This window comes from Prinia subflava, chromosome 8 (assembly GCF_021018805.1).
Source record: "Prinia subflava isolate CZ2003 ecotype Zambia chromosome 8, Cam_Psub_1.2, whole genome shotgun sequence".
In the NCBI taxonomy this organism is placed as follows: Eukaryota; Metazoa; Chordata; class Aves; order Passeriformes; family Cisticolidae; genus Prinia; species Prinia subflava.
Window position 1 is genome coordinate 21225002 of NC_086254.1, and position 25373 is coordinate 21250374.

Here is a 25373-nt window from a genome sequence, read left to right on the forward strand (position 1 = left end):
CACGAGGTGCCAGCACGGCTGTAGCACTGCCATTTGACCCTGCCAGGGCTGTTTGACCGAGGCAGGAGGGGTTAAACCCCAAAATGCTCTGACTCCAACTTCCCTGAATATTTGACTTAGTCTTATCTTTAACAGGGGCCAAGTTGGTCCCTCCCAACCTGAGCCTCCACTGTGAAGGAGGCTGGACAAGTCCCCCCCACCCTGTCCCTGTCACCGCCCAGGTGTCCCCTGGCACGTACCAGGCGGAAGGAGCGGAGCACGGACAGCCCCTGCACGTTGGCCAAGCCCAGCTCCACCAGGCTCAGAGTGACGATGAAGCTGTCAAAGATGTTCCAGCCCTGCTGGAAATACTCATAGGGATCCAGAGCAATGAGCTTCAGGACCATCTCCGCTGTGAAGATCCCCGTGAAGACCTGTGGGAAGCAGCGCTCTTGATCACTTGTTCATACACCACTGCTGAGCTGTGGGGTGGGCAGCATCCCTCTTTTTTGGTGTATTCCCAAAGCATTTCACTCTGTTAGGGCCACTTCCAGTTGGGAATGAGCTCCCCAGATGCTGCCCAGTGTGGCTGGTGAAGCCAGACTGGGAATACTGGTGACCGATTCCTCTGGAGGGGCACAAAGGTGGGTTTTGGCAGCTGGAAATTAAAAATAAAATTTCCTTGGCAAAGAGACACCTTTGGAATAACTAGGAAATCACAGATGCCCAGCACTGGAGCTGGGAGGGCCCTGTCCCTCCCTGAGCCCTGTGACAGCTGAGCTGGATTTCACACATTGCTCCTTTCCTGGGGCCACTACAGCACCTGCAGTACTGTGTCACTGCAGAGGGGGCTCAGCCAGGTGACAATTGACATTCCTGCTGCAATTCCATGGCACAGCACATGCAGAGGGCCTGGTGACAGGTTTGCCCTGGCTGGGGATGGTGTTGGGACAGGTCTGTCCCTGACTGAGCAGGGAGGAGCAGCAGGGACACTGCTGCTCCTGCATGCTGAAGGTTGTCCCCACGTGTCCCTTGCATGCCAGCCCACAAACGTCCCCTGTCCTGCTCCAGTATCCCAGGAGATTGTCCCCATGTGTCCCTTCCACGCCAGCTCACAAATGTTCCTGTCCTGCTCCTGCAGCTGCATCCCAGGGGTCCTTAGCATGGCAGGCCACAAACATCCCTTGTTCTGCTCCAGTATCCCAGGGGATTGTCCCCATGTGTCGCCAGCATGGCAGGCCACAATTATCCCCCATCCTGCCTCTCCCAGCTGATCCCTGCCCTTGTCCTTGACACCCTGCGGTAGCAGCGCTGCAGCTCCCACCTGGGGCACAGCCAGGGCATGCGGGGGGAGCCCTGCCCCGGTGGGATCTCCCCCGCCTGCTCCCATCCCCCGGCAGGTCCTTCCTCCGGGGATGCACCCGCAGCCAGGCTCCGCTCCCGGCTCGAAGGAAGGGCTAGAGCCACCTCAGCCCGGCCGTGCCTTGAGCACGGTGCCATTAATCCCCTTGTATTTCCTGAATGAAACCAGAGCCGGTCCCGCCCGCCCGGGCAGCGGCATCTGCCACCGCAGGGCCGCGCTTCCAGGGGCCCGGCAGGCGCTGGAGCAGAGGAGATGGGAGCTGAGCCATTCCTTAGTGCATTTCCCATGGCAGAGGGGATGGGAGCTGAACCATTCCTTGGTGCATTTCCCATGGCAGAGGGGATGGGAGCTGAACCATTCCTTGGTGCATTTCCCATGGCAGAGGGGATGGGAGCTGAACCATTCCTTGGTGCATTTCCCATGGCAGAGGAGATGGGAGCTGAGCCATTCCTTGGTGCATTTCCCATGGCAGAGGGGATGGGAGCTGAACCATTCTTTCGTGCATTTCCCATGGCAGAGGGGATGGGAGCTGAACCATTCCTTGGTGCATTTCCCATGGCAGAGAGGATGGGAGCTGAACCATTCCTTGGTGCATTTCCCATGGCAGAGGGGATGGGAGCTGAGCCATTCCTTAGTGCATTTCCCATCGCTGCCAGCAGCTCCCAGGCTGTCCCACCAGCAGATCCACCCAGCTCAGAGCCATTTGTTGCCAGCTCCAAGCAGGAGCAGCCACTAACTTCACCTATAAAATCAGGACCGCTGAGATTTGCAATGATCCCACTGGGCAAATCCCTGATCATTATTATTAATTTTAATACTGCATTGTTGCTTCCTGCTCAGTGGGGACCTGTTTGTTCCCACAATCTGGGACACCCTCTGCTCTGCCCTGTGGCCACCCAGTGTTGCAGGGACACTGTGGTGTCCCCCAGGGCTGGCAGCAGGGTTGTGATGAGGGTGGCTCAGGCAGGGGCTGCAGCAGGAGGGGAGCAGGGAATGCAGGATCCCACATCAGTGCCCTTGCTCTGGGCCGTGCTGCAGCCCAGCCCTGTGCAGGGTGCTGTGGGCAGAGCCTACAGTGCCCAGTCAGCAGCTGGGGTGTTTCACACCCCTGCAGTGCTCTGGCAGCAGCGGAGATGTTTGACAGCAGCACAGGGGGATCTGCGCCCCGGGACTGGGGTGGGGCTGCTGGGCTCCAAAGGGGAGGGGTGGAGCTCCCTACCAGGTTCCCCACGGTCAGCACGTTCTCAAACTCCTCCGTCATGGGGTAGTGCTCCATGGCCATGAAGAGGGTGTTGAGCACGATGCAGATGGTGATGCCCAGGTCCACGAAGGGGTCCATCACCACCAGCTTGACAAACTCCTTCAGCTTCACCCACGGAAGGCAGCAATTCCAGACCAGGAATGTGTGGGCAAATTTGTACCACCAGGGTGGGCATTTCTGGTGGGCTTCTTCCAGCTCTGAGGGTGGGAAAGGAAAAGTGTGGGGTTATCTTGTCCTCACCAGGGTGGCAAAGTGCTGACCCTCAGGAGACGTTCTCCTGGGGTCCTGGACCAGCTCTGGATGATCTATGATTTTAAATATCATGGAGTATTCTGAGCTGGAGGACATCCACGGGGGTAATTGATCCAGCTCCTGGCCCTGCACAAATACCCCAACAACCCCACCCTGGTCATCCCTGGCAGCGCTGTGCAAACACTCCTGGAGCTCTGGCAGCCTCGGAGCTGGGACCATTCCCTGGGGAGCCTGGGCAGTGCCAGCACCCTCTGAGGGAAGAACCTTTCCCAGTATCCATCCCAGCCTCCCTGGCACAGCTCCAGTCATTCCCTGGGTCCTGTCCCTGTCACAGGGAGCAGAGACTGGAGCTGCCCCTGGGGAAGAGCTGAGGTCTGACCTTGGGCTCCTCTTCTCCAGCTGAACAAACCAAGTGACCTCAGCCACTCCTCATGTCGCTCCTCCAGATCCTTCTTCATCTTAGCCCTCCTTTGGATGCTTTCTAAAAGCTTTAGATTTTTTTGTATTTTGGCGTCCCAAAAAATATGGGGGCTAAAAGGAGGAGCCTTCCCATGCCCAGGCACAGACCTGGCCCTCCAAACTGGAGAGGGATGGAAATGCAGATAAGCCAGGGAATTGTGGATCCAATCCTGCTCCCAGTCCCTGGGCAGGATTTGAGGTGTTGCTGTCACCCTGAGATTGCCAGGACATCCAAGGGGACAGCTCTGTGCTGACCAGTGGGTTTCGTGTCCGTTCTTGGGGGTCAGGGGACACGAACTGCTGAGTTCATGGTGCTTTTTGCTGAAGCTGACACAGCAGCTCCTGGGAAGCGGCTCAGCAGCTCCCAGTTGGCTCTAGAGACTCCTCTAATCACCTGCAATCCCATTAATTTGTGTGAGATATTGGATTATTGCCTCCAGCCATCATCCCAGTGAGCTGGGATGAAAAGTCTGGTTTAAGCATCACTGACGTATACAGAGATCCCAGGGCTGGAGTCATCCCTCATGTGGGGCCGGGAATTTGGGACAGCCACTGTCACCAACCCAGGCCCTCCAGCACTGACCAGGACCCTCACCCAGTGGGACATACCTTCCACAGCGTTGGAGATGACACTGATGGCACTTCCCACCCTCTTCTCCAGCCCTGGCCCGTCTTGGTTGCCCACAGTGAGGTGGTTGAGGTCCGGCTTCTCTGACTCATATGTGGGGTTGAACTGGGAGGAGAGGAGGGAGGGATGCAGAATTATTCCATGCTCTGGGAAAGGCAGAACAGGCAGAAAACAGGGAATGGTCTGAAGAGACCTCCAGGTGCAAGGTGAGGACCCCAAAAAGGCTTGTAGGACCCAACCCACAGCAAGGTGGACACAAGCCTGCCCTGTCAGGAGGCTGGGCAGGGTGGGCACCCAGGGGCAGAGCTGGCACCTACATCAACGACGGTGTCGGATCGCTGCAGGGTGATCTTGGGCACCACCTGCCCGTTGCAGTCCTTGGCCTTGTCCTGGTCTCTGCTGAGGTCCGGGTCGTGCCCCTTGCTGGCCACGCTGCTGGGCAGGGAATCGCTGCTGGATGCGCGCTCCTGCAACTGCACAGCCCGGCCTGTCACCCCTGTGCCCACAGCCCTGGGGACAGCCCGCCTGGCTGAGGGCTCCAGGGGCTTGGAAAATCCCCTCTGTCCCTGGATGGGCGAGGCTTGGAGCAACCTAGGGCAGCGGGAGGGGTCCCATGGCAGGGATGGGACTGGATGAGCTTTCAGGTCCCTTCCAACCCAAGATGTCCTGGGGTTTCCAGGCCTTTCCCTTTCCCTTTCCCTTTCCCTTTCCCTTTCCCTTTCCCTTTCCCTTTCCCTTTCCCTTTCCCTTTCCCTTTCCCTTTCCCTTTCCCTTTCCCTTTCCCTTTCCCTTTCCCTTTCCCTTTCCCTTTCCCTTTCCCTTTCCCTTTCCCTTTCCCTTTCCCTTTCCCTTTCCCTTTCCCTTTCCCTTTCCCTTTCCCTTTCCCTTGCACCCCCTGCACTCAGCTCTCCACAGCTGAGTTAGATCTGTTCAGATTTGATCAGGGAGAATAATTCCTAAGGACAAAACTGAGAAAACCTTGGTTTTTCAAGCAGGAAACCTTATCCTTTGCAATGAGTTCTCATCCAAAATGGCAAAGAAGCAAAATTCTCAAGGCTTTTACTGAAATGTGACCAAAAAGGATAGTTGCACTTGCACTGAATTTCAGAATGTTTGGATCAAAATTTAATTCCCACCCCCGCCCCGAAACGTTATATTATCACATTTCCATTACACGTACAATTATCTCAGGTTTTGGGGTGTTTGTTTGTTTGTTTGTTTGTTTGTTTGTTTTTTGGGGTTTTTGGGGTTTTTTTGTTGGTTTTTTTCTTTGTGTGTGTGTGGTTTTTTTATGTTTTGTTTTTGTTTTTGTTTTTGTCTTTCCAACAGTGCTATTAAAATTTGAAGTTCCAACCCTCCTGCAATGAGTATGGACACAAGGAAACATTCCAGGTTTCCTTGGCTCCCGTGGGACACCAGGATGTCCCTGGTGAGGTGCAGGATGTCTCGAGGTCTTTGTTGTGTCTCCAAAGCCAAGGGTTTGCTGACACACCGAGCTGTGCTGCAGCTGTCCACATCTTCCTTTGTGCCCTGGTGACACCAAGCTGGGCTTCTGCCAGGCTTCCTGATGTGCTGCAGGAGATCCCCTGGAACTCCTGAGGCCTTTTATGTCCCTCACTTCCTCTCAAACAACACCTCACCCCTGTGCTGCTCCTCTCTGCTGCCTCCCAATGCACCCTGGGCTGGGATTTGGATGTGAAAATTTGGTATTTTCAGCCTTTTTTGTCCCCACCCATGATAGTGTCTCAGTTTTTTGATTCAGATGTGATGCCCAAAATACTTAACCCATTTTTTCTTTTTTTCCTATGGACCAAATGGAGTTTTACTTTGGATTTTACACCGTGCTTGCTGCTGCCTCCATTTCCTCTCCCTATTCCCAAGACTCCTCATTTTGGCCTGCACTCTTCCCACTCACCAGCCTTTCCTGCTCCTCTTGCTGCTTCTTCAGCTGCTCCATGAGCTGCTGGAACTCCTCCTCCTTCTGCTGCTCCTCCAGCAGGGTGGCATCGTTCTGCTCGGCATAGGCCATGGCCACCACGGCCAGGATGAGGTTGATGAGGTAGAAGGAGCCCAGGAAGATGATCACCACGAAGAAGATCATGTAGGTTTTCCCTGCTGCCCGCAGTGTCTGTGGGGAGAAGTGGCAGGGATGTCACCATGTCACTTTGGTGACGCTCCCAGGAGAAGGTGCTGTCCGGGACACCCTCCTGGTTGTGGTAGGAGGGAAATATTTTGTTTCTGTCATCTCCAAGGGTTGGTCCAATGGACCTTCCTGCAGGCCCTGGCACTGGGTTGGGACTGGTGGGAGGCAGAGAGAAGCTTTGGCTCCCAAGGTTCCCAAGGGCTGGGGGCGATGGAGGTGGGACCAATATTCCATCACTGGCTGGCTTTGCTCAGCCCCTCACCCTCAGGCCAGCATGGTCCTTTTCTGACTCTGGTGATCTGGGCAAACCTTTCCCAAGGACAGGAGTAGCCTTAGGTGTGGGATCCCTTTTACCTGGCCAGCCTCTGCAGCCTGGTCAGCTGGGGTTTTGTGGTGCCTCCCTAGAGGACAACTCCACGAGGGCACAAGTGACCTGACTTCTCTTTATCCTCTCCCTCAGCGTGAGCCAGAGATGCTCTGGACAATCTTAGAAATCCCTGCTTTCCATGACAGAGCTGGCTGCATCCTGGGAAATACACTGCACTCCCATGTTAGGGAAGCAGTAAATGAGACCATCCCACCCCCACTGCTCCTGGCTGGATCCACAAACCACAGGAAAAGGACCCACAGGCTTCCAGTGAGTGACTTGTCACCTCAGGAGCAGCATGGAAACCAGAGGAGCCCTTGCACAGGGATGGAGGGCAGTGCCTACCAGCTGGAAGAGGTTCTCCCAGTAGTCCTGGGTCATGAGGCGGAAGAGGGCCAGGAAGGCCCAGCTGAAGGTGTCGTAGCTGGTGTAGCCGTAGTTAGGGTTCCTCCCAGCCTTCATGCACTCGTAGCCCTCGGGGCACTTCCTGCCAGGGGGGCAGCAGGGGTGAGACCCTGGCACAGTCCCACAGCCAAACCCATCCCAAACCCACCCCATACAGAGGGGGGCTGCAGGGGGGGACCCTCCCCTCCAGGATGAGACAGGTGGGATGCCTGGATTGATCCCATCTGCCCCTGCCTGACACCTGGTACCCCCCAAAGCTGATCCAGGCAGGATGCTCAGGCTGAGACCCCTCAAGATGATACATTTGGGGTGCCTGGACTGATTCCACCTGAAGCTGTGGAATCAGTTGTGATGCCCAGACTGACAACCCCAAGCTGATAACTGTTGGGATGCTCTGACTGATACCCCCTCAAGCTGATACCCTCGGGATGCTCCAGCTGATATCCCCAAAGCTGGAACAGTTGGGATGCCTGGATCAACACCCCCTCAAGCTGATACCATTGGGGTGATCCAGCTGACACCTTCAGGATGGTCCCCAAGCTGATCCATTGGGATTCCTGGACTGTTCCCCTGCAGAGCCACATTCCCAGACCCAACCCTGTCCCATCCCAAGCATCAGGGATCCCACGAGCTGTGCCAGAGGGTCTCACTCACCCAGCATCGCTGCTGTTCCCGCAGAGCAGGGCATCGAGGGCTCCCTCCAGGAAATAGTAATTGGCTTTGCAGATGGGGAAAGAGCAAGGAATACAAATAAACAAATAAATGAATGAATAAATAAGAACAAACATTGATTTTCAAACTCCTGCTGTCAGGGAAATTCCTTGAATCCCAGGGGAATTTGCTGATTCCCAGTGTCAGGCGCCTGGGTATCTACTCTCTGTTGACTTTGCTGTTTGTCTTGGCTCTGTCTCAGGGAGCTCCTGGGATTGTTTCATCAACCCAGCCAGGTCCCTCCCAAGCCTGGAAACAGCTCTGGATCTGGTCAGGGCCAAGCTACCTGGATAAATGGGTTAACATGAGGTCAAAGGATGAGGGCTGGCCTGTTTTCCTGGGAAATCAGGGCATTGGCAGGAAGCACCAAGCACAGGGCACTGCAGGAGTTCCAGAAAAACCTGGGGAAACTGCTCCTGTTCTATGGCTACATCTTCTCCTGCTGCTCCCATCTCTGGTGGGGACACCCCCACCCTGCTCACACACCAGGAGTCCTTAAAGCTCTTCCCTATGGCTCCAGCACAGATCCAGAGCCACAGCAGCTGCCAAGCAGTGCCACCACGGGTCACCTGCCCCAGGGACAGCTGCAGACACCCACACCTGGACACGGCAGAGGGCAGCTGGGTCCAATCCTGAACATCACCCAGCACGGCCCTCCCAGGACTTCTGGAGCTTCCTGAATGCTCCCTGCCTCTGCCTGCCTTTTTGCCATGCAGCTTCTCTCTGTGCTGTGTGGGCTCAGGGAGGAAATGTCCTGTTTGTGCAGTTCCAGGTTTTGGCCTGGCCCAAGCAGCTGCTCTGCTGCACCCTTGGGCAGCTGCTCTTTGCATGGAGCTCATCAGATCCTATGGATTGAACTTGTCCCCTACCAAAACTCTCCTGTAATGAATGTCAGAGCTGACTGTTGGGCCAAGCAGCTCAGCTGAGACCCAGCCCAGCCTTCTGAGCTCTGCTGAGGGTCCTGAATGAGATGTGGAGCATCCCTGTGGGACACCCTGCAGCTCCACCAGGCACATTTGCTGAGATGTTTACATTTTCATGGAATTAAAAACTTAAAACTGAAGAACAAACAAAAAAGTCACCACACTTTGGGCAAAATTTTCAAAGCAGGGGTACGAAAGGAGCACCCCAGACTTTCCTGAGGAACTGTGCTGGTCCCACCCCTCCCTCCCTTCCCCCACCCTCCCTCCCCTGCTGTGGCTCCTGTGGTGTTGCATAAAGGGTTGATTGGGCACTGTGGTGCCTGGGGAGGATTCCAGATAGTGAAAAGTGGATTAAAAATGTCATTCCTGCATCTTTTCCTCTGGTTTTCCACCCGAAGTTCCACCTGCTCCTCAAGGGTTTGGTCTCCCTGCCGTAACCACCCCGATGGGACACTGGCCTTGAGAGAGATGGAGGCACTGGTCCATCCAAACCTTCCTGTTGTGAAACCTTTCTGGAAGAGCTGAGCTTGTCCAAGTGGAGCTCATTTTTCCTGTCCAGGGGGATTTGATCCCATCTGTCCCTTCTGTGAGGGTGCACAGCCTGTTCCACCCACCAGCCTCGGCAGGAAGATCCAGGTGAGCAAACTGTGGAGTAGCCAGGACGAGCAGGAACCTGAGGAGCAAACCAGGGTGAGGGGTCAGAGGAGGAGGGGCTGCAGGAGCTTTACCTTCATCGCTGATGTAGGCCTCGAAGTCAAAGGTGCTGTTGCTGGTGAAGTTCCCAGTGAAGTTCCCAGTGAAGTTCCCTGTGAAGTTCCCGGTGAAGTCATCCATGAAGTCGTAGAAGGTTGAGTTGACCAAGGTGTCGTTGTCCAGCCCCAGATCCTCCAGGAAGGTGCTGTTGGGGGGAGGCCACCGCACACACTTCTGCCGGAGGTTGCCCATGAAGAGCTGGAGGCCGATGAGGGCGAAGACGCTCAGGCAGAAAACCGTGAGGATCATCACGTCCGAGAGCTTCTTCACCGACTGGATCAGAGCCCCCACAATCGTCTTCAGCCCTGGGGGAGGCGTCACTGCTGAGCTGATTGCTCATTTGTTAATTGTGGGGAGCAGGCTGTGGTGTCCCCAAAGGTGCTGGCTGTGGTGTGTCACCACTGAGTTCAGATCTCGGCTGTGTCCCCACACATGGCTGGGCCCCCCAGAACTGTCACCCCTGGGTTGGTGCTGGTGACTTCACCATCTCAGCCTTGGGATGTCCAAACCAAGGCCCATCCCAGCCTGGAAGCCATCAATTCCTTTAGATTTTCTTTTTTCCCTAAATGCCACAATCTGGCATTTTTTTGTACCAAAGACTGGAGTGAAGCACTTTAGAGCGGGACGTGGAGAAACTCTTTGCTAGCCCAGCTGGATGATGCTGTGCACCTTTCCAAAAAAGCCTCCATGGTCTAACTCCTGTCCCTGGGTGCCTGGGAGCCCAACCAGACCCCTCATCCTGATCCCTTCAAGCTGGGAAATCCCTGCTGTGCCCAAGTGAAGGTGACAGATGACATCTGGATTAATCACCGTTCCCTCCCCAGAGGAGGCTCATCCACAGACCCTCAGTGGGATTTTCCGTAGAGCACAGAGTTCCTACCAGCCAAGGTCTGCATAGATGATGGGCAATGCTGGAATGTCCCAATGTTCATCTTTAGAGCTTCTCTGAGCCCAGAGCTTTCTCACATGGAGAAATTCTCCAAGGAAATGACTTTGGCCCTGTCCTCCTGCCAGCTCCTCATTCCCCAAACTATTTAGGTAAAATCCTCTTCTCCAAGGGCCTGACCAAGGTCAGATGTTCTAAACCAGCTTATTTTTGCCACTGCTATTTCTGCAGAGCCCTTGGGAATGTCGTTCCAGAAAGAAGCAACGGTTAACATTTTGCTCAATGCAATTTTTAGCCTGTTTCATGAAGTAAAATAAGCATTCAAATGTGAACCCTCACTATCTGGAGCCTGCAGGGACACCACAAGGATTTATTCACCACAAGGAATTTTCATTTTCATTTTCAGTTCAATCTCACACTTCAAATTTCTGAGTGCTTGCACCAGGTGTTGAAAGCACAGTGTTGAAATGGTATCAAATTTGGAAATCAGCAGTTAGAGAGATTTGATAAGGTGCTCCTCACACGAGTCTGGATGTTTCAGGTGATGTTAAACCAATACCTGTCAAATATCTCAGCCTCAGCACCAGAACAGCCAACAGTGGGCACAAAACTGAGTCCATAGCTTCAAAAACTGAGAGATTTGGTTTATCAAACCCATAAATCCACTGGGAGAACAAATTCCCTTAATTCATCTCCAAGGAGCCTTAAAAACATCACACCTGCCCCTTCAGGGGCTGCCAAACAACCTGATGAGTGCAGCTGATTTTAAGATGTAAAATCAGCAGGACCTGGCCCAAAAGCTGAATTACATGGAAAATTTATCAAATACCTCATTTCCTCTGTTTTCTTTTTGACCTGCCAAAAGAACCAGGAATTGCTGGGAACGGTGGGAATACCTGAGCTCATGGGGAGGCACGGAGGGGAGGGCCCTTCTCTGAGTCCCACCTGGTATCACCGTGATGGTTTTCAAGGCACGGAGGACACGGAAGGTCCTGAGAGCAGAGATGTTCCCCAGGTCCACGAACTCGGTGATGTAGCTGTGGGACAGGAGAGGGAAGAGCTCCAGGGGCTCTGCCCGGAGCACCCCTCGTTCCTCTGGATTCCCCTCCTGCCCTCCCCGTCCCGCTGGACTCACGCCATGGAGATGACCATGAAGTCCAGCCAGTTCCACGGGTCGCGCAGGAATGTGAAGTCGTCGATGCAGAAGCCTCTCGACAGGATCTTGATGAGAGACTCAAAGGTGTAGATCCCAGTGAAGGCATATCTGGAACAGGACTGGTCACTCAGGTGACACTTGCCCAGGTCCAAGGTTTTTGTCCACCCCACCCAGGGTAATATCTTGAGGAGCTGAGTTTGGGGGCTGATGGGTTTTTGGGGTGCTTCAGCACTGGGAGAGGTTTTCACCTCACCTTGTAAGGTGGGTTGGGACATCTCAAGGTACCAGTCTCTGGTGACAGTTCTGCAATACCTCTGTCCCTGCTGATGTCCCACCACCCCCACGCTCTCTGTCAAGTCCTGGTAAGACCTGACTGTGCAGAACCACAGCAGAAAATGCTGGATTTCCCCTCTCCCCTGGGATGTCCATGGACAGGTGGATCAGCACAGCCTCTCCAGGCTCACAGTGCTGACCCACCCCAGCCCAACCTGCTCTTCAGGGCTCTCCAGACATGGGGACCCACCAGATTTTGGGCAGCATTCTGAAACATTCTCACTCTTCAATGCCCTATGGATAGTATGAACATCCCTTCCGAGGGCCACCAGCTCCTTCCCGTGACACCTCTCTTGCTCTGAAGGGTGCCTGGGTCCCCACCCCCCTCTCTCAGCCTTGGTCGTGTCCTTCCTGAGGGACATTGCCAAGCTGGGCTGTCCCTGTGGCCGGGGGGGATCTCAGGACTCACTCCACGTTTTTGGACCACGCCGGGGGGTTGCTCATCGTCATAAACACGCAGTTGGTTAAAATGGTGATCATGATGAACATGCTGAATAATTTAAAAGCATTTGTCAAGGACAAATGCTCTGGATGGTGCCTGGATACCCCCCTCCCACGGTCAGGAAGCCAAGTGTCCCTGGTCCTCTGGTCCTGGCTGCCTCCTTGGTCCCCCACCCTGGCCTGCTGCTCCTGCTGCTCTCCGGCCTCAGTTGTGTGCTCACATTCCCTTCTCTTTCTTTCTGCTCCCCTGCATGCTCCCAGCCCCTTCCCTTCCTTCCTGCTCCCCTGTCCAGCTCTATTCTGCTCATTCTGCCTCCCTTTCTGCCCCCTGTGCTCCTTTCTCTTCATCACCCTGAGATACAGCTTTCCCTTCCCTTCATGGTCTCTCCAGACCTCAAAAACCCTCAACCTCTTTCTAGAAAGTTCTAACTCTTAGGCTTAGACCCCTCTGCCACAAAACCTCCTTCTTTTCCTACTCCCTCTTGGCCATGAGCCCCCACTTCCTCCAGAGCTCTGCTGGGATCACTTCCACCCACCCTGCAATGCCCCTCGTGCTCCTGTGCTCCTTTCCTGCCTTTCCCTCTCTGTCCTGGTTCCTCTGCTTCCCTCTCCCAAAGCCTCCTTGGAACTCCTCTGCTCACCCACTTCCCAGTGGGACTAGATTCCCTGTCTCATGAACCTTTCCCTTCCTTTCCCAGTCTCCCCAGACCTCAAAACCCTTTAAGCTCTCCCTAGGATGCTTCATCACTTGGGCTTCTTCCCTTCTCCATCCAAACAGATTCCTCCACTCTCCAACCTGGAGCAAACTCTTGGTGCCACCAAGGTTTGCCCATCAAGCACCTGCTCCTCGGACTGAAGCACTGGGTAGCAGGTCCTGGCTGTGCTGGGCGCCCAGGAGGTTTCCTCACCACCCCCTCATGAGCCCCTTCCCTTGTCCCTCTCCTGGGGCTGTCTGGACTCTGCACACCAGGGTTTGGCCTGGACAAGCATCCCAGAGATCAAGGATATGAATGGATGAGGACTTTGATGGCTCCTCTGCGGACGGGGTGGAAGGGCCCCAGCAGGTAGAGGGCAGGGGTGGCCGAGAAGCGGAAGATGGACTTGCCCTTGTTGAGGACTATGAACGTCTGTGGAGAAAAGAGAGGGGGGGGTTAGTCCTTCTGCACCCCCCCAAAACACCACGGACCAAGGGCTGCCTTCAGAGGGGAGATCTCTCTGTGTGTTTGGGGCTCCAAAGACTTGGAGATGCTCCCTGCTTTGGAAGAGAAGCAACCACAGCAGTCTGGGGTGCTGGATCACCATGATGGGCTCAGGTAAGCACAGTGGGAAGCACAGGAGGTCCCTTCTTGGGCCCTTTGCTTGAGACTTACACCTAAGTCTGAGACTTACGCCTAAGACCAAGCCTACCACAGACAAAGCTCTGGCCCTCACCTTCTTGTCCTTGTAGAAAGGGTCCAGGTCCTCCAGGGGGGTCCCAATGAGCTCCAGGGGTGGGTCACCATAGATGAGGGGCAGGTTCTTGCCGGCTTCCAGGTCACTGCTGGGCTTGACCTCCTCTTCCTCAGGCATCTCCACGGTCTGCCGCTTCAGGCGGAGCGCCTCGGCCTCGGCCCGGCGCCGCTCGATGGCGGCCAGCGAGGCCGGCGTGAAGGGGCGCAGGTTCTCAGGGCCCGGGATGTGCGGCAGGCCGGCCATCCTCTCATTCTGCTCCCGGGCCACCCACGGCCTGCCTGCGGGGACACGGGGCTGAAACACCACCCAGGGACACCTCGGGGGCAGCGGGATCTCAGTGGGGCTGTAGCAAATGGGTTAGTGGCAGAAATCCTGAGCTGGCAGGAGGGGTTATCGTACATGGATCACCCCCTGGGCTGCTGCTCCTCTCAGACCCCCAGTCCCGTTTGGAGCTGGGAAGCCTCAGGCTGGGGGAGGCTCAGGGGGGACCTTCTGGCTCTCCCTGACAGAAGGGGGCAGCTGGGGGGGGGGGGCTCTGCTCCAGGAACAGAGACACAAACTTAAGCTGCACCAGGGGAAGTTTAAGCTAGACATCAGGAGAAATTTTTTCCCAGGAAGGCTGGGCATTGGAAGGGGCTGCCCAGGAAGGTGGTGGAGTCACTGGCCCTGGAGGTGTTTAAGGAAAGCCTGGATATGGCACTGAGTGCCATGATCTGGGTGACAAGGTACTGTTGGGTCATGGATTGGACTTGAAGATCTCAAAGGTCTTCTCCAACTTCATTAATTCTGTGATTCTGTGATTCTGTGCTTCTGTGATTCTATGATTCTGTGATTCTGTGGTTCTGTGGTTCTGTGATTCTGTGATTCAGGAGGCACCATGAGGACACCTGGTGTCCCTGCCACCACCTGGCAGTGTCAGACACACAATTTCACAACCCAAACACTGTGTTTCAACACAACCTTGGGAAGCTGCGGCCCTGCTCCAGCTGCCTCCCCTTGGCAGGGCATCAACAACTTCACTCCTGCAGCTCCTGCAAGGGGCCTGTGGTGCCCTAAACAAGAGGTTCCTCAGCCAGAGAGGCTGGGTCTTGCAGGGCTGTGCCCTGGCACAGCTCCCAGCCATGGGAAGCACGAGGAGCCTGCACTACTGCGGGGCTCTGCTCCCGAAGTGTTCAAGGCTTATCCTGAGCCTTTAACGAAGCAATAATGGCACTTTTGAATGTTACAGGGATCAGGATGACTTCCCAGAAGGAACAGGGTGGGTGGGTTAGGAGAGGTGAGGATGTTGTGCTGCACAAAAAGGATTGGAGAGAGGGAAGTGTGGAGGAGAGGAGTGGCTGCCCCTGGGGGAAGAGGCTGACACGCCCTGGGAGAAGTGGAGACACTGCAGAGGCTCCCCCAACACCACAGAGGTTCTTGCTTAGAGCCCCTGTGCCTTGAAAACATCCCATAACCACCAGATAGTGTGGGATGTGAGCCCAGCATTCTGTAAAATTTAGCCCTGCTTCTCATGGACACTGGGACAGCCTCTGTGCCTCTCCCTCCCAAACCAAGCACCCCACCGGCAAACCCAAACTTTCTGTGGAGCTGCCAAGCACCTGCCCCCAGAAAACCTTCAGGATCAATAGTCCTCACAGCCCCAACCCTGCTACCCTGCTGTGCTGAGAGCTGGAAACCCTCAGCCCTTTGAGATTAGGGAGAACTGTACATTTACAGCCCTGATGGGAAAAGAGTCTGGAAATGGAGCTGGAAAGTGGCTCAGCCTGGAGAAAAGGAGGCTCAAGGGGGACCTTGTGGCTCTGCACAACTCCTGACAGGAGGGGACAGCCGGGGGGGGGGCGGGCTCTCCCTCTGGCCAGGGAACAGGGACAGGAGGAGAGGGAATGGCCTCAGGCTGGGCCAGGAGAAGTTCAAATTTGGTGTTGGGAAAATTTATTCATGGAAAAGTTGGCCAGACTTTGGAAGAGGCTGCCCAGCCTGTGGAGTCCCCATCCATGGAGGGGTTTAAAAGCCGTGTGGATGTGGCACTTGGAGACAGGGGCCAGTGGTGGCTTTGGCAGTGCTGGTGGAATGGTTTGGCTTGATGATCTCTGAGGGCTTTTCCAATCTGAAGGATTCTCTGACTCCATCTGTTTCAGGAGAGTATTGTCCTTGCTGAAGGAGGTTATTTAATGGCACAAACTGAGACACATCACTGCTAAGTGGAGTTCTGCTCCAGCCCAATTTGTGGCCCCAACTGCTGCAAAACAGAGCCCAGAGCAGGTCCCCCACGGGGGGATGAACCCCAGAGGTGGGACCTCACCAAAGCAAACAAAAAGGGAATTTTGGGCCCCAGGTGTCTCTGGGAGGGGACAATGCCGGGGCAGGGGGCAGAGGTGCCGCCAGTGCTGCTTCTCATGGAGTTACTCTGGACTTACACCCAGTTCCTGCTCCACTTGAGCAGCTCTGGAACCTCCCCCTCGATAACTGGGAGCTCAAAGAAGCCAAAAAGCACAGGGCTGTGTCTGACTTTATCACCCCAAATCCCCCTGGGAATGCTGGTGCAGGGGCTCACAGACCACCTCCGGCTGGGAATGGATCCACGGGGTCCCGGAGGGAGCAGCAGCCGTGCTCCAGCAGCACCCACAGAGCCCACAAACCCCTTCCCACCCCACCTCTGGCAGCTCTGAGCACCCAGAGGAGCTCGGTGCTCCCGGCAGCCTCAATTTTCCTGGAAATCGGTATCTGCAGAGCCGTCAGGACCGGGCCGTGCGCTGTCCCCGAGCCCCGCTGTCCCACGCTCCGTGCAGGGGTTGCTGCCCGCGGTCCCCAGCGCTGTCCCCGCCGGCGGAGGTGGCTCTGCCTCCAGCTGCCACCAGCCATCAGCGCCGGGCTCAGGTTTCTGCAGCCCCATGACTCTGCTCATTCCTGTCCCGGCGGCAGGCGATGGAGCGGCCCCAGCCCTGCCCGTGTCCCCTCTCCGTGTCGCTGCGCCGGAGCCACCGAGGGAGATGCTGGGGCAGGGCAGCGCTGCCTGGCCTTAGACCAGGAGGCTCAGGGCGGGTATTACCCCTGGCATGGGAATTCTTTGTGGCTTTTTGGAGTCTTTTGCAGCTCTTGGTCCTGCTCTGAGCCCTTTGGGGCCACTCCAGGGAGCAGGAGCAGGACTGATCCAGTGCCCACATCCCACACACCACAGTCGGGAAGCCAGCAGCATCTCTGGTGGCTTCCCAAATTTGGAGCCAAAGCCAAGCCCAGGCCCTGTGAGGGCTGAGCCCAGCACCCCTCTGTCCCCAGTGAGCCCAGTGCCATACCGGGTGGGCACAGGGTGGGTACATGGCTGGTCCCACCAGCCCAGGTGGAGGGTCCCACCCTGGGACCAGCCCCCTGGCCATGGGAGCAGGAGGGGCCGCCCCTGCCCCTGGCCTGGCACATCCTGGCACATTCTTAGCAGCTCCTATAAATAACCCAGATCAAGCTCTTTGCGCCTCCATAGGTAAAGGCAGTTCAGGCCCAGTGACAGCTGCTGCCCTGGGCACAAATCACCCATGAGGTCCCTCAGGGCTCTGGCCCAGCTCTCCAGGGCCTGAGTCCTCCAAGAGTCCCTGGTTAAGGAAGATCCCTACCCCCTCATCCTTCCTGCTGGGAAATCAATCACTTTAAATGTCTCTACAGTGCACTGTTTTATTTGCTTCTTAAACTTTGGCTGCCCAGCTAAGCTGCAGGACTCCTTTTTGCTGTGACACGGGTGAGTTGCAGCTTTGGGGCACTGCCTGTGGCATGTCCTGGATGAGCATGTGAACCCCCAGCTCCTGCATCAGGAATTGCCAGCACAGAACTGGGAGCAGCTCCTGGCTCAGGAGTGCCCAGGCTGCACTCAGAGAGAAATTCAGTTCCCTCTGATATTTTTGCTGCTCTGAGGGCACACAAAGGATTTGGGCTCCAAAATAACAGGACTGGTTTGGGAGCTGCTGTGTGAGAGGTTCTGTGTAACAGAGGGTGGCAGGTCCTGTCTGAGGCTGCTGGAAAAGCCACCTCATCCACTTTGTTCTGCCCAGAAAATGCCCTCCCATGGGCTGAGGAAGGGGGGAGGACATTCTTGGCTCTGGGGAACACAGGGGGTCGGGATATCCCTGCACTGCCTGACCCAGGCTCCAGCTTCTCCCCCCGTAAGGCATTTTTCTGGGGGATCACCTGGAGTCTGCTGTGCTCTGGGGGAGCGTCTGCAGCCCTGGAGTTTCCCATGGAATCAGCACACGGAGGGTTGGTGAGGATGGGCACGGCTGGGGGTGCCGAGGGTGGGTGCTGCTCCTGGGACATCCCAGCCCTGCGGACATCGGGAGCAGCAGTGGGATGCCCTGACCACTCAACCACAGCCCAAGGAGCTGCCCTGACCTGCTCTAGGAGGAGTCCACCTGTGAACCTGCCCTGCAAGGTTCATCCTCTTGGAAAGACCCGCAGAGACCAAGACAGACACGAGTCCGAGAGAGAAAACGCCCGGAGCGGCCCCGAGCAGGTGTAAATGAGCTTCACTCAGCAGGAACAGCAGAGCCAGCCCGGGCCCCTGCGGCAGGGATTAGTGTGGGACAAGGCACTCGTGTGAGCAGGGCAGCGAGGGACAGGCGGTGCCAGGCGGACTCCGGAGCCGCGTTAGCACCAGCACTGAGGAAACCAGAGCCCGGCACACCCCGCCCGAAGCAGCGCAACGCGGTCCTGCAGCATCCCCTCCGTGCCTCCCAGAACCTCTCGGAGGCGCCACTTCCACCCGCGCAGCGCCCGGGGCTGGTGCCCACGGGAAAGCCCCGTCCCTCCGCACCCCGCTCGTCCCGGCTGGCACCCAGGCGGGGCAGGGCCCGGATGGTCCCGCGGACTTCGGGGCTGAGTCACGGCTCAACCCTGGGAGCGCGGGGACACCATCCCCCCTTCCCTGCACATCCCTGCTCCTCCGGGAGCAGCTTTGCCTCTGAGTCCCGGGCTGCATTCCCTGGGCAGCAGGGAAAGGGAGGGTGGGGATTCTGCACCCATCCCCGACATCAGAGGGACGTGGGATGAGTCCAGAATAGGCCACGGAACTGCTCCGGAGCCAGGCTGGGAGAGCTGGGGGTGTTCACCTGGAGAGGAAAAGATCCAGGGAGAGCTTAGAGCCCTTCCAGGGCCCAAGGGGGCTCCAGGAGAGCTGGAGAGGGACTGGGGACAAGGGATGGAGGGACCGGACACAGGGAATGGCTTCCACTTCCAGAGGGCAGGGATAGAGGGAATATTGGGAAGGAATTATTCCCTGGGAGGGTGGGCAGGCCCTGGCACAGGGTGCCCAGAGCAGCTGTGGCTGCCTCTGGATCCCTGGCAGTGCCCAAGACCAGGCTGGACAGGGCTTGGAGCACCCTGGGATAGGAAAAGGTGTCCCTGCCCATGGCACAGAGGTGGAATTAAATGGTTTTTAAGGCCTCTTCCAACCCAAATCATTCCATGGTTCCAAGATCCCTGAGCCATTCCCAACCCTGCTCTCCCAACACTATTGTGTGTCCATGAAACCCTCTCCTCAGCCCTGCATGCACTGAATAGGTTTTAAACCCCCCAAATTCCATGGATTAGGCTGCCAGGAAAATACAAATTTGCTCCAAGCCCAGCCAGGGTACCAGGAGCCTGCAGGGTGACAGGAGATGTGTTGGAAAATCTGCTGGCTGCAGAAAACCCTCCTGGTGTGGTCCTAGGGATGCCACAGGCTGAAAAAGTCTTATGGGGTGTTCATTTGTTTAGTTCCTACTGTATTTCCCACAAGTTCTGGGAAAAAAAAAAAAAAAGTGAGAAGATTGAAAAAATCTGACGCGAAATGGAAATTTTTTTATCCACAAGTGGCAGAGGGGGTGGAGAACTTCGACCCTGCAGGTGGGGGAGATTCACCTGCAGATTTCCCAGGGGCTGAGCAGGGCATTGGAATTTTCAGGATGATGGGAGTTTCTCTCAGGAACTCAGATAAGCACCCTCAGCTGTGCCAGGCAAAATCAACCATTTTATAAGCAAATTTCCATCCCTTTCTATGCCATTGACGAGTTTGATGCTTCCATCCCTGGATGAATACAGGTCCCTTAATTCTATGCTTTAACTCCATTACAAAAACCATCTGGAAAGATACAGGGAATCTCCACAATTTCCTTTTGCACACAAATGGCTCTTAGGACACTGCTGTGGGACACTGGAATTCCACTCCCATTGTGGTGCTGGAAACTCACTTGGGTTTTTAGGCTGCTTTAGGCAGATTTTAAAGGTGATTTTCACAACAAAACAACAACATTAAGGAAATTAGGTCACCCCAATCCTTTTCCCACTCTATTTTAAAACAGTGGTGGGCTCAGAAGACTTGGAGTGAGAAAAAAAAATTATTTTTTATTTTCCAGCATCATCCTTTGAATTTCTGATGTTTTTAAGCGCTCAGCAGGGCTGTGTGGCTCAGACACCCCGTGCACTGGTGGCTCCCGTGAGTGACATGTCCCGGGGCTGGTTCCTGTCACCACCACAGCTCTTTACCCTGCTCTGGGTGGGGTTTGTTGCTGTGCCTGCAGCACGGCCCAAGCCAAGCGTGCCAGCGGGAATGTGGGATGTTTCCAAGCGCATCCGTCACCCCGGGGCTGCCCGGAATCCACCCTGTACTCAGCCAAAGGGGAGGCCTTGGGAAATTATTCCAGAGCCAGCCCAGCACTGCTGGGTGCCTTTTCCCAGCCAGAGCAGGGACACTGAGGTGCTGCAGCAGCTCCTGCTCCGCAGGTGCCACCACGGTCCCTCAGGCAGGGCCAGTGCATGTCACCCACAGGACTGGAGGAACAGGACTGGGAATGGCTTCCCACTGCCAGAGGGCAGGGCTGGATGGGACATTGGGAAGGAATTGTTCCCTGGGAGGGTGGGGAGGCCCTGGCACAGGGTGCCAAGAGCAGCTCTGGCTGCCCCTGGATCCCTGGCAGTGTCCCAGGCCAGGTTGGATGGGGCTGGGAGCAGCCTGGGACAGTGGGAGATGTCCCTGCCCATGGAATGAGCTGAGCTTTAAGGTCTTTCCAACCCAAACCGTTCCCTGGTTCTGCGATTTTAAGCACGCGGAGAATGAATTCCCTGCTATGGGAACGATGCAGCTCTGCTGCTTTTTGCCCACCTCGAGCAAAGAGGAGCCTGCCCAACACTCTCCAGCCTCTTCCTGGCAACAGCCAACCCGCTCCAGCCTTGTGCTGCGCTGGGACAAGGACACCCAGCAGCTGTGCTGGTGCGGGGGATTTCCATGGAGCAGGATGGAGGCACAATTCCGCTGGAGTTGTGTCCCATTCCAGCAGCACCTTCCATGGGCTCTCCACCACTTTGGGTGCTCTGCACCTGCCAAAACAACGGTGCCACTCCCTCCTCCAGCTCCTTGCAAAGACTCAGCTGAGCCCATCCCGGCACTGCCTGCCTTTGGAGAGCCAAATCCTCTGTGCTGAACCTCCAGCAGGGACACAGCTCCCAAAAATCATCAACCCCACATCAACCCCAAAAATCCAGCCCTGCAGAGGTGCCTCTGCTCCTGCAGCAGCATCAAACCCACGTGGGAACGAGCTCCCTACAACTCTCGGATCGCTGCTGCCCTGGAGTTCCCGGGGCTCGGTGCCCTGGGGCTGTACCTGCTGTGCTCAGGGCGGGGTGGCACACACAGCGCGGGAGCTGTGAAATCCTGGGATGCTCTCCCCGGCCACAGATGGAAATAGGAGGTTGCACCATCCTGCAGCCACGCACTGACCCGTTCCTGCCTGGAGCCGGGGATGCCACCCCATCCCCGCTCCCGCTGTCCCTGCTGGGGGACAGCATTGCTGGAAAGGGGACACCGGGCTGGGTGGCGGCTTGGGGTTATTTTGGGGGGGTTGGCAATGCTGGAGGCTTGAACGGCCAGGGAAGGGTTAAAGTGGGGACCCTGCGCTTGCCCACTGCCCACTCTGCACTCGGGTGTCACCCAGAGCTGCAGCTCCTCCCTGCCAGCAGCTCCCGTGTCAGCCTTGGAAAAGATCTGAGCCGTGCTGGGAGGGCAGCGAGGGGACAGCGAGGGGACAGCGTGGGGGAAGGGAGAGTGGCGTGGGGCTGGAGTGACCTGCTGCCCCCCCGGAGTGCCCCAGGCTCGGGGGCACGGGGGCAGGGATGCCCCCACCTCCGGGGTTGCCAGGAGAGACACTAGCCCCCAGGAGAGGTGCCAGACCTGCTGCTCCCGTGGGATCTGCGATACTGGGAGACCTGCAACTTCCCAGGGCTGGAGGATGCCCCTTTTCCCATTGCAGCCTCTGGATCCCAATTCCCCGGACCAGACACCTGCAAGCCAGGAGCAGCACGGGGCTCCTGGAGCTGTCACAGATGCTGAGCCTCACAGCCCGAGGGATCTCATTCACATCCTCCTGGAAATGGAGAAGGGTGACCTAAAGACAAGATGTTCCCAGGGATTTATGAATCCCAGGAGGGAGGCAGTGGAGCAGGCACAGGCACAGAGGACAAACATCCTCCCTGCTCTGTCCCGAGCTAAACCAGGATCTTTCCCCTCACAACTTCCCAAACATCCACCACCTTCTCCCCTCTCTCCTGGGCACAGAAACCACCTCATTAATCCAACCTGCTGCAAACAGAACTTCGTTAGTCCAACCTGCTGCAAACACAAACGGTGTTGGGTGTCTCCTCACAGCTCTGCTGCTCACACTCCTGCCCCAAACCCAGCAAATTTCCCTGAGTGGAGCTGGAGCTGCCCAAGGGACTCCACAGAGCCCTTTTGCCTGAACAGGACCCTTCTTCAGACATCAGAAAATAGAAAATGATATTTAAATATTAGCACAGCAGAGTCAAGGCAGGACTTTGTGCTCGTTAATTAGTTCCTGTAAATATGCTTTCCCCCCCTCAAACCATTATAAATCCGGCATTTTTCCTGGAAAGGACCGGGGGGGTGGGCAGCTCCAGTGCTGCATCAACCCATCCAGGATCTCCCTGGGATGATGGGACTGACTGGGATGTCCTGCTGACCCCAGGGCTTTATGGAATTGTTGTCTCTTGCCGGCAGCCGCAGTTCATCCCTCGCCTGCCACAGGCTGATCTCTGACAGCTCCATCAGTGCCCGTGAGGGCAGGGGAGAAAATGCCTGTGCTCCTCAACAAACTTCCCTCTGCAGCTCCGCACCGGCCCCGGGAATTGGGGATGGGGGGAATGGGGGGAATGAGGGCTGACTGCCCCTGGATAAACCCCAGAATGGCTCTGGGGGTGCACAGTGGGCCCTGACCGTGCAGTGACTGAGGGGAGCTGGCACAGGGTGGATACAGCACCCAAAACCCCCGAGCTGAATCCCACCCTGGCATTGCCTGATTCCTGTGGGGGATACAGCTCTGAACGCCACCCTGGGCTCACCCTGGCACCCTTTTGGCCGTGCCTGTGCACACACAGCCCCAGTGTGAGCACAGTTCCCTGTTCCCTGCCACCCTGTCCCTGACATTCCCGTGCAGAACAGGGGTCCCACCTCCTGCCTTCTGCCCTTGGGGTCCCTCCCTGCTGCCCACAGGGGACGGGGGCTCTGCAGAGATGGGGCTCTTCCCGAAAGGAGACACTGGTAGCACCCGCAGACCTTTCCTGCAACCTTGGCTTGCCCAGGCCGGGGTTTATATTTAGACCTCCAGGAGGAGAAGCCAGGAGAAAGGAGCTTTGCGACTTGTGAGCCCTGCCTGTGGCTCCTTTACTGCAGCGGGGAAGGCGGCTGGGGCACCCACTGCCCACCACGTCCCTGACTGTCCCCTCTCATCCTGGCACAGCTCTGTGGCCACTGAGGGCCCATTGGCTGCTGCCACCCTCGTCCCCGTGCCCTGCCTGCACCTTTGTGGGGACCTTCTCCCCTGTCCCGGACAGTTTTCCATGCAGGGGGGTACAGCAGGTGCCTCCAGCCCTGAACACCCCCAGAGACAACTGAGTCCGTCCTGGTCCCGTCCACCTCCCGTGCTTGGAGCGCAGATCCCAGGACATTGCCAGTACCGCTCCAGGCACGGCCACAATGACAAACCTGGGGACATCCAAGACCCTGCAGCCCCTGCCCGGGGGCCTGGCAGCAGCCCGGCACTGACCCCAGTACTTACTGTTGGGTGGGGAGTTCGAAATCCCAAGGAGAGACCTTTTAGGGCCAGAATTTCCCTCTCCTTCGGCTCCTGGAGGCTTTGGCTCAGCGAGTTGGCAGAGCAGCTGCTGCTGCTGTCAGATGGTCATGAGTGAAACCTGAGGACACGCGGGGTCCTTCAGGTAGCCTGGCCCGTCTCAGCTGTGGCATTCGTCCCTCTCGGCGCCAATCACGGCGCTGGCGGGCCCGGGGCCCCCGCGGCCCCATCGCCCCCGGGCCCTGCCCAGGGCAGTCCCTGTCCGGGCACGGCGCAGCGCCCCAGGTGTGGAGGTGGCTCTGGCTGGCTTTGGCACCCGATGGGACGCGGGGAGGTGGAGGGGAGGTGAGAGCCACCCTGGCCAGCGCCTCCCCGGCAGTGACAGGCAACTGGAAAGAGCGGCGGGACAACTGCGAGGGCGGGGGGGCACTCGGTGCCAACGCGGCTGCCAACGCTGTCCCCGAGCCCGTGGCTCTTTGGGAGCGTCGTTCCCATTGTTCAGCACCCTGGAGCAGCCACGCTCCTCCCCTTGCTGGCAAACGAGGGGCGGCTGTCGTTTTTGCATCCCCTCCCTACTCACCCTCTTGCACCAGAACATCCCAGGAGCATCCGATGGCCCCGTGCCTCTCACGTCCTGCCCACGGGGACCCCCGAGAGCCACAGCCGGGGTGACATCAAAAGAGGGATTTCCTGTGGGGTGTTCCCCCGTTTTGTGCTTCCTGATGGAGTCTCTGGGTGCTCCTGCCAAGCCCAGGCGATTCTGGGGTTTGTGGGGTGCTCGGGGCACACCCAGGGTTGGGAGGAGAGGGTGGAGGGGCACCCAGCGTGCAGGGTCACCCCTTTTGGGGTGCTCAGGGCTGTGTTGGGGGTGGCTTCAGTGGGGCTGTGGCCCCTGCCTTTCCCAGCCTGTAATCCCACGGGAATCCCCTCCCCTGCCCAGCCCCTCACCCCTGTCCTCTCCAGTAACCTCCACAATCAACACACCAATGGCCAGGCCCACAGCCCTGAAACCCAGGGAGTTGGGAATTGAAGTTCCTTGGATTAATTCTGCTTCTGACTCCATGATTTTCCTTTCCTGTGTGAATAAGGCAGAGCAGGAGCCATTTCACCTCTCCAGGGAAAACTGGTGCAGGATGAGCTCTGTGCAGGGGATGCCAAAGGTGTGCTTTGGGAAGCATAGCTTGGATCTCTTCAATTAAAAATCAGGATCTTCTGGCTGCCTTGGAGCCCTGAGCAGGCTCAGAGGGGATAAAGCTGAGGCAGGGAGGGAGGGAAGAGCCCAGATCAGCTCCCAGGGATGGCTGCAGGGCAGGGCTGGCACTGGGAGCTCAGCAGCAGAGCAGCAGCCACGGTCCAGGGGCACAGAGTGTTCCCTGTGCATCCCGGGGTCAGCAGGTCTGGCTGGTGGGGACAGGGACAGGGACAGGGACAGGGACATCCTCCTGCTGTGACTGCAGGGACTTTCCACTTGCTCTGTTGGTCACAGCAGGGAATTCAGGGGATTTTTTGTGGCTCCCAGCAGCTGCCCCAAGCCTTGTCACCACGGGAAGACTTTCCAAGCTGCACACTTTCCATTTTTGCTTTCCCCAGACCAAGAGCTGGCCTGGAGTGAGGCTGGAAACCCTGGGATGTGTCTTCTGCCCTGTGGGACGTGGGGACACTGAGGGTGCCCAGCAGAGCAGAGGGGCAGAGTTCTGTCTGCAAAACCAACTAAATCCCGATGGGAATGGGAGCCTGGGGCATCCAGAGGTACTGACAACA

General features: G+C 57.0%; 1 protein-coding gene across 1 annotated transcript in view; it reads right to left on the bottom strand.

The window, feature by feature from the left end:
* Window positions 1-25373, bottom strand: part of SCN4A (sodium voltage-gated channel alpha subunit 4) — a 46269-nt gene that overhangs the window by 19971 nt on the left and 925 nt on the right. The window contains exons 2-14 of the mRNA XM_063404083.1: window positions 13492-13790; window positions 13069-13187; window positions 12029-12118; window positions 11266-11394; window positions 11076-11167; window positions 9220-9549; window positions 7512-7575; window positions 6798-6939; window positions 5858-6070; window positions 4260-4415; window positions 3924-4047; window positions 2562-2800; window positions 240-413 (exon numbers count right to left, since the gene is read on the bottom strand). Coding sequence (XP_063260153.1) covers window positions 240-413; window positions 2562-2800; window positions 3924-4047; window positions 4260-4415; window positions 5858-6070; window positions 6798-6939; window positions 7512-7575; window positions 9220-9549; window positions 11076-11167; window positions 11266-11394; window positions 12029-12118; window positions 13069-13187; window positions 13492-13755 — 2136 coding nt within the window. The 5' untranslated portion in view covers window positions 13756-13790. The remainder of the gene's footprint in view (window positions 1-239; window positions 414-2561; window positions 2801-3923; window positions 4048-4259; window positions 4416-5857; window positions 6071-6797; window positions 6940-7511; window positions 7576-9219; window positions 9550-11075; window positions 11168-11265; window positions 11395-12028; window positions 12119-13068; window positions 13188-13491; window positions 13791-25373) is intronic.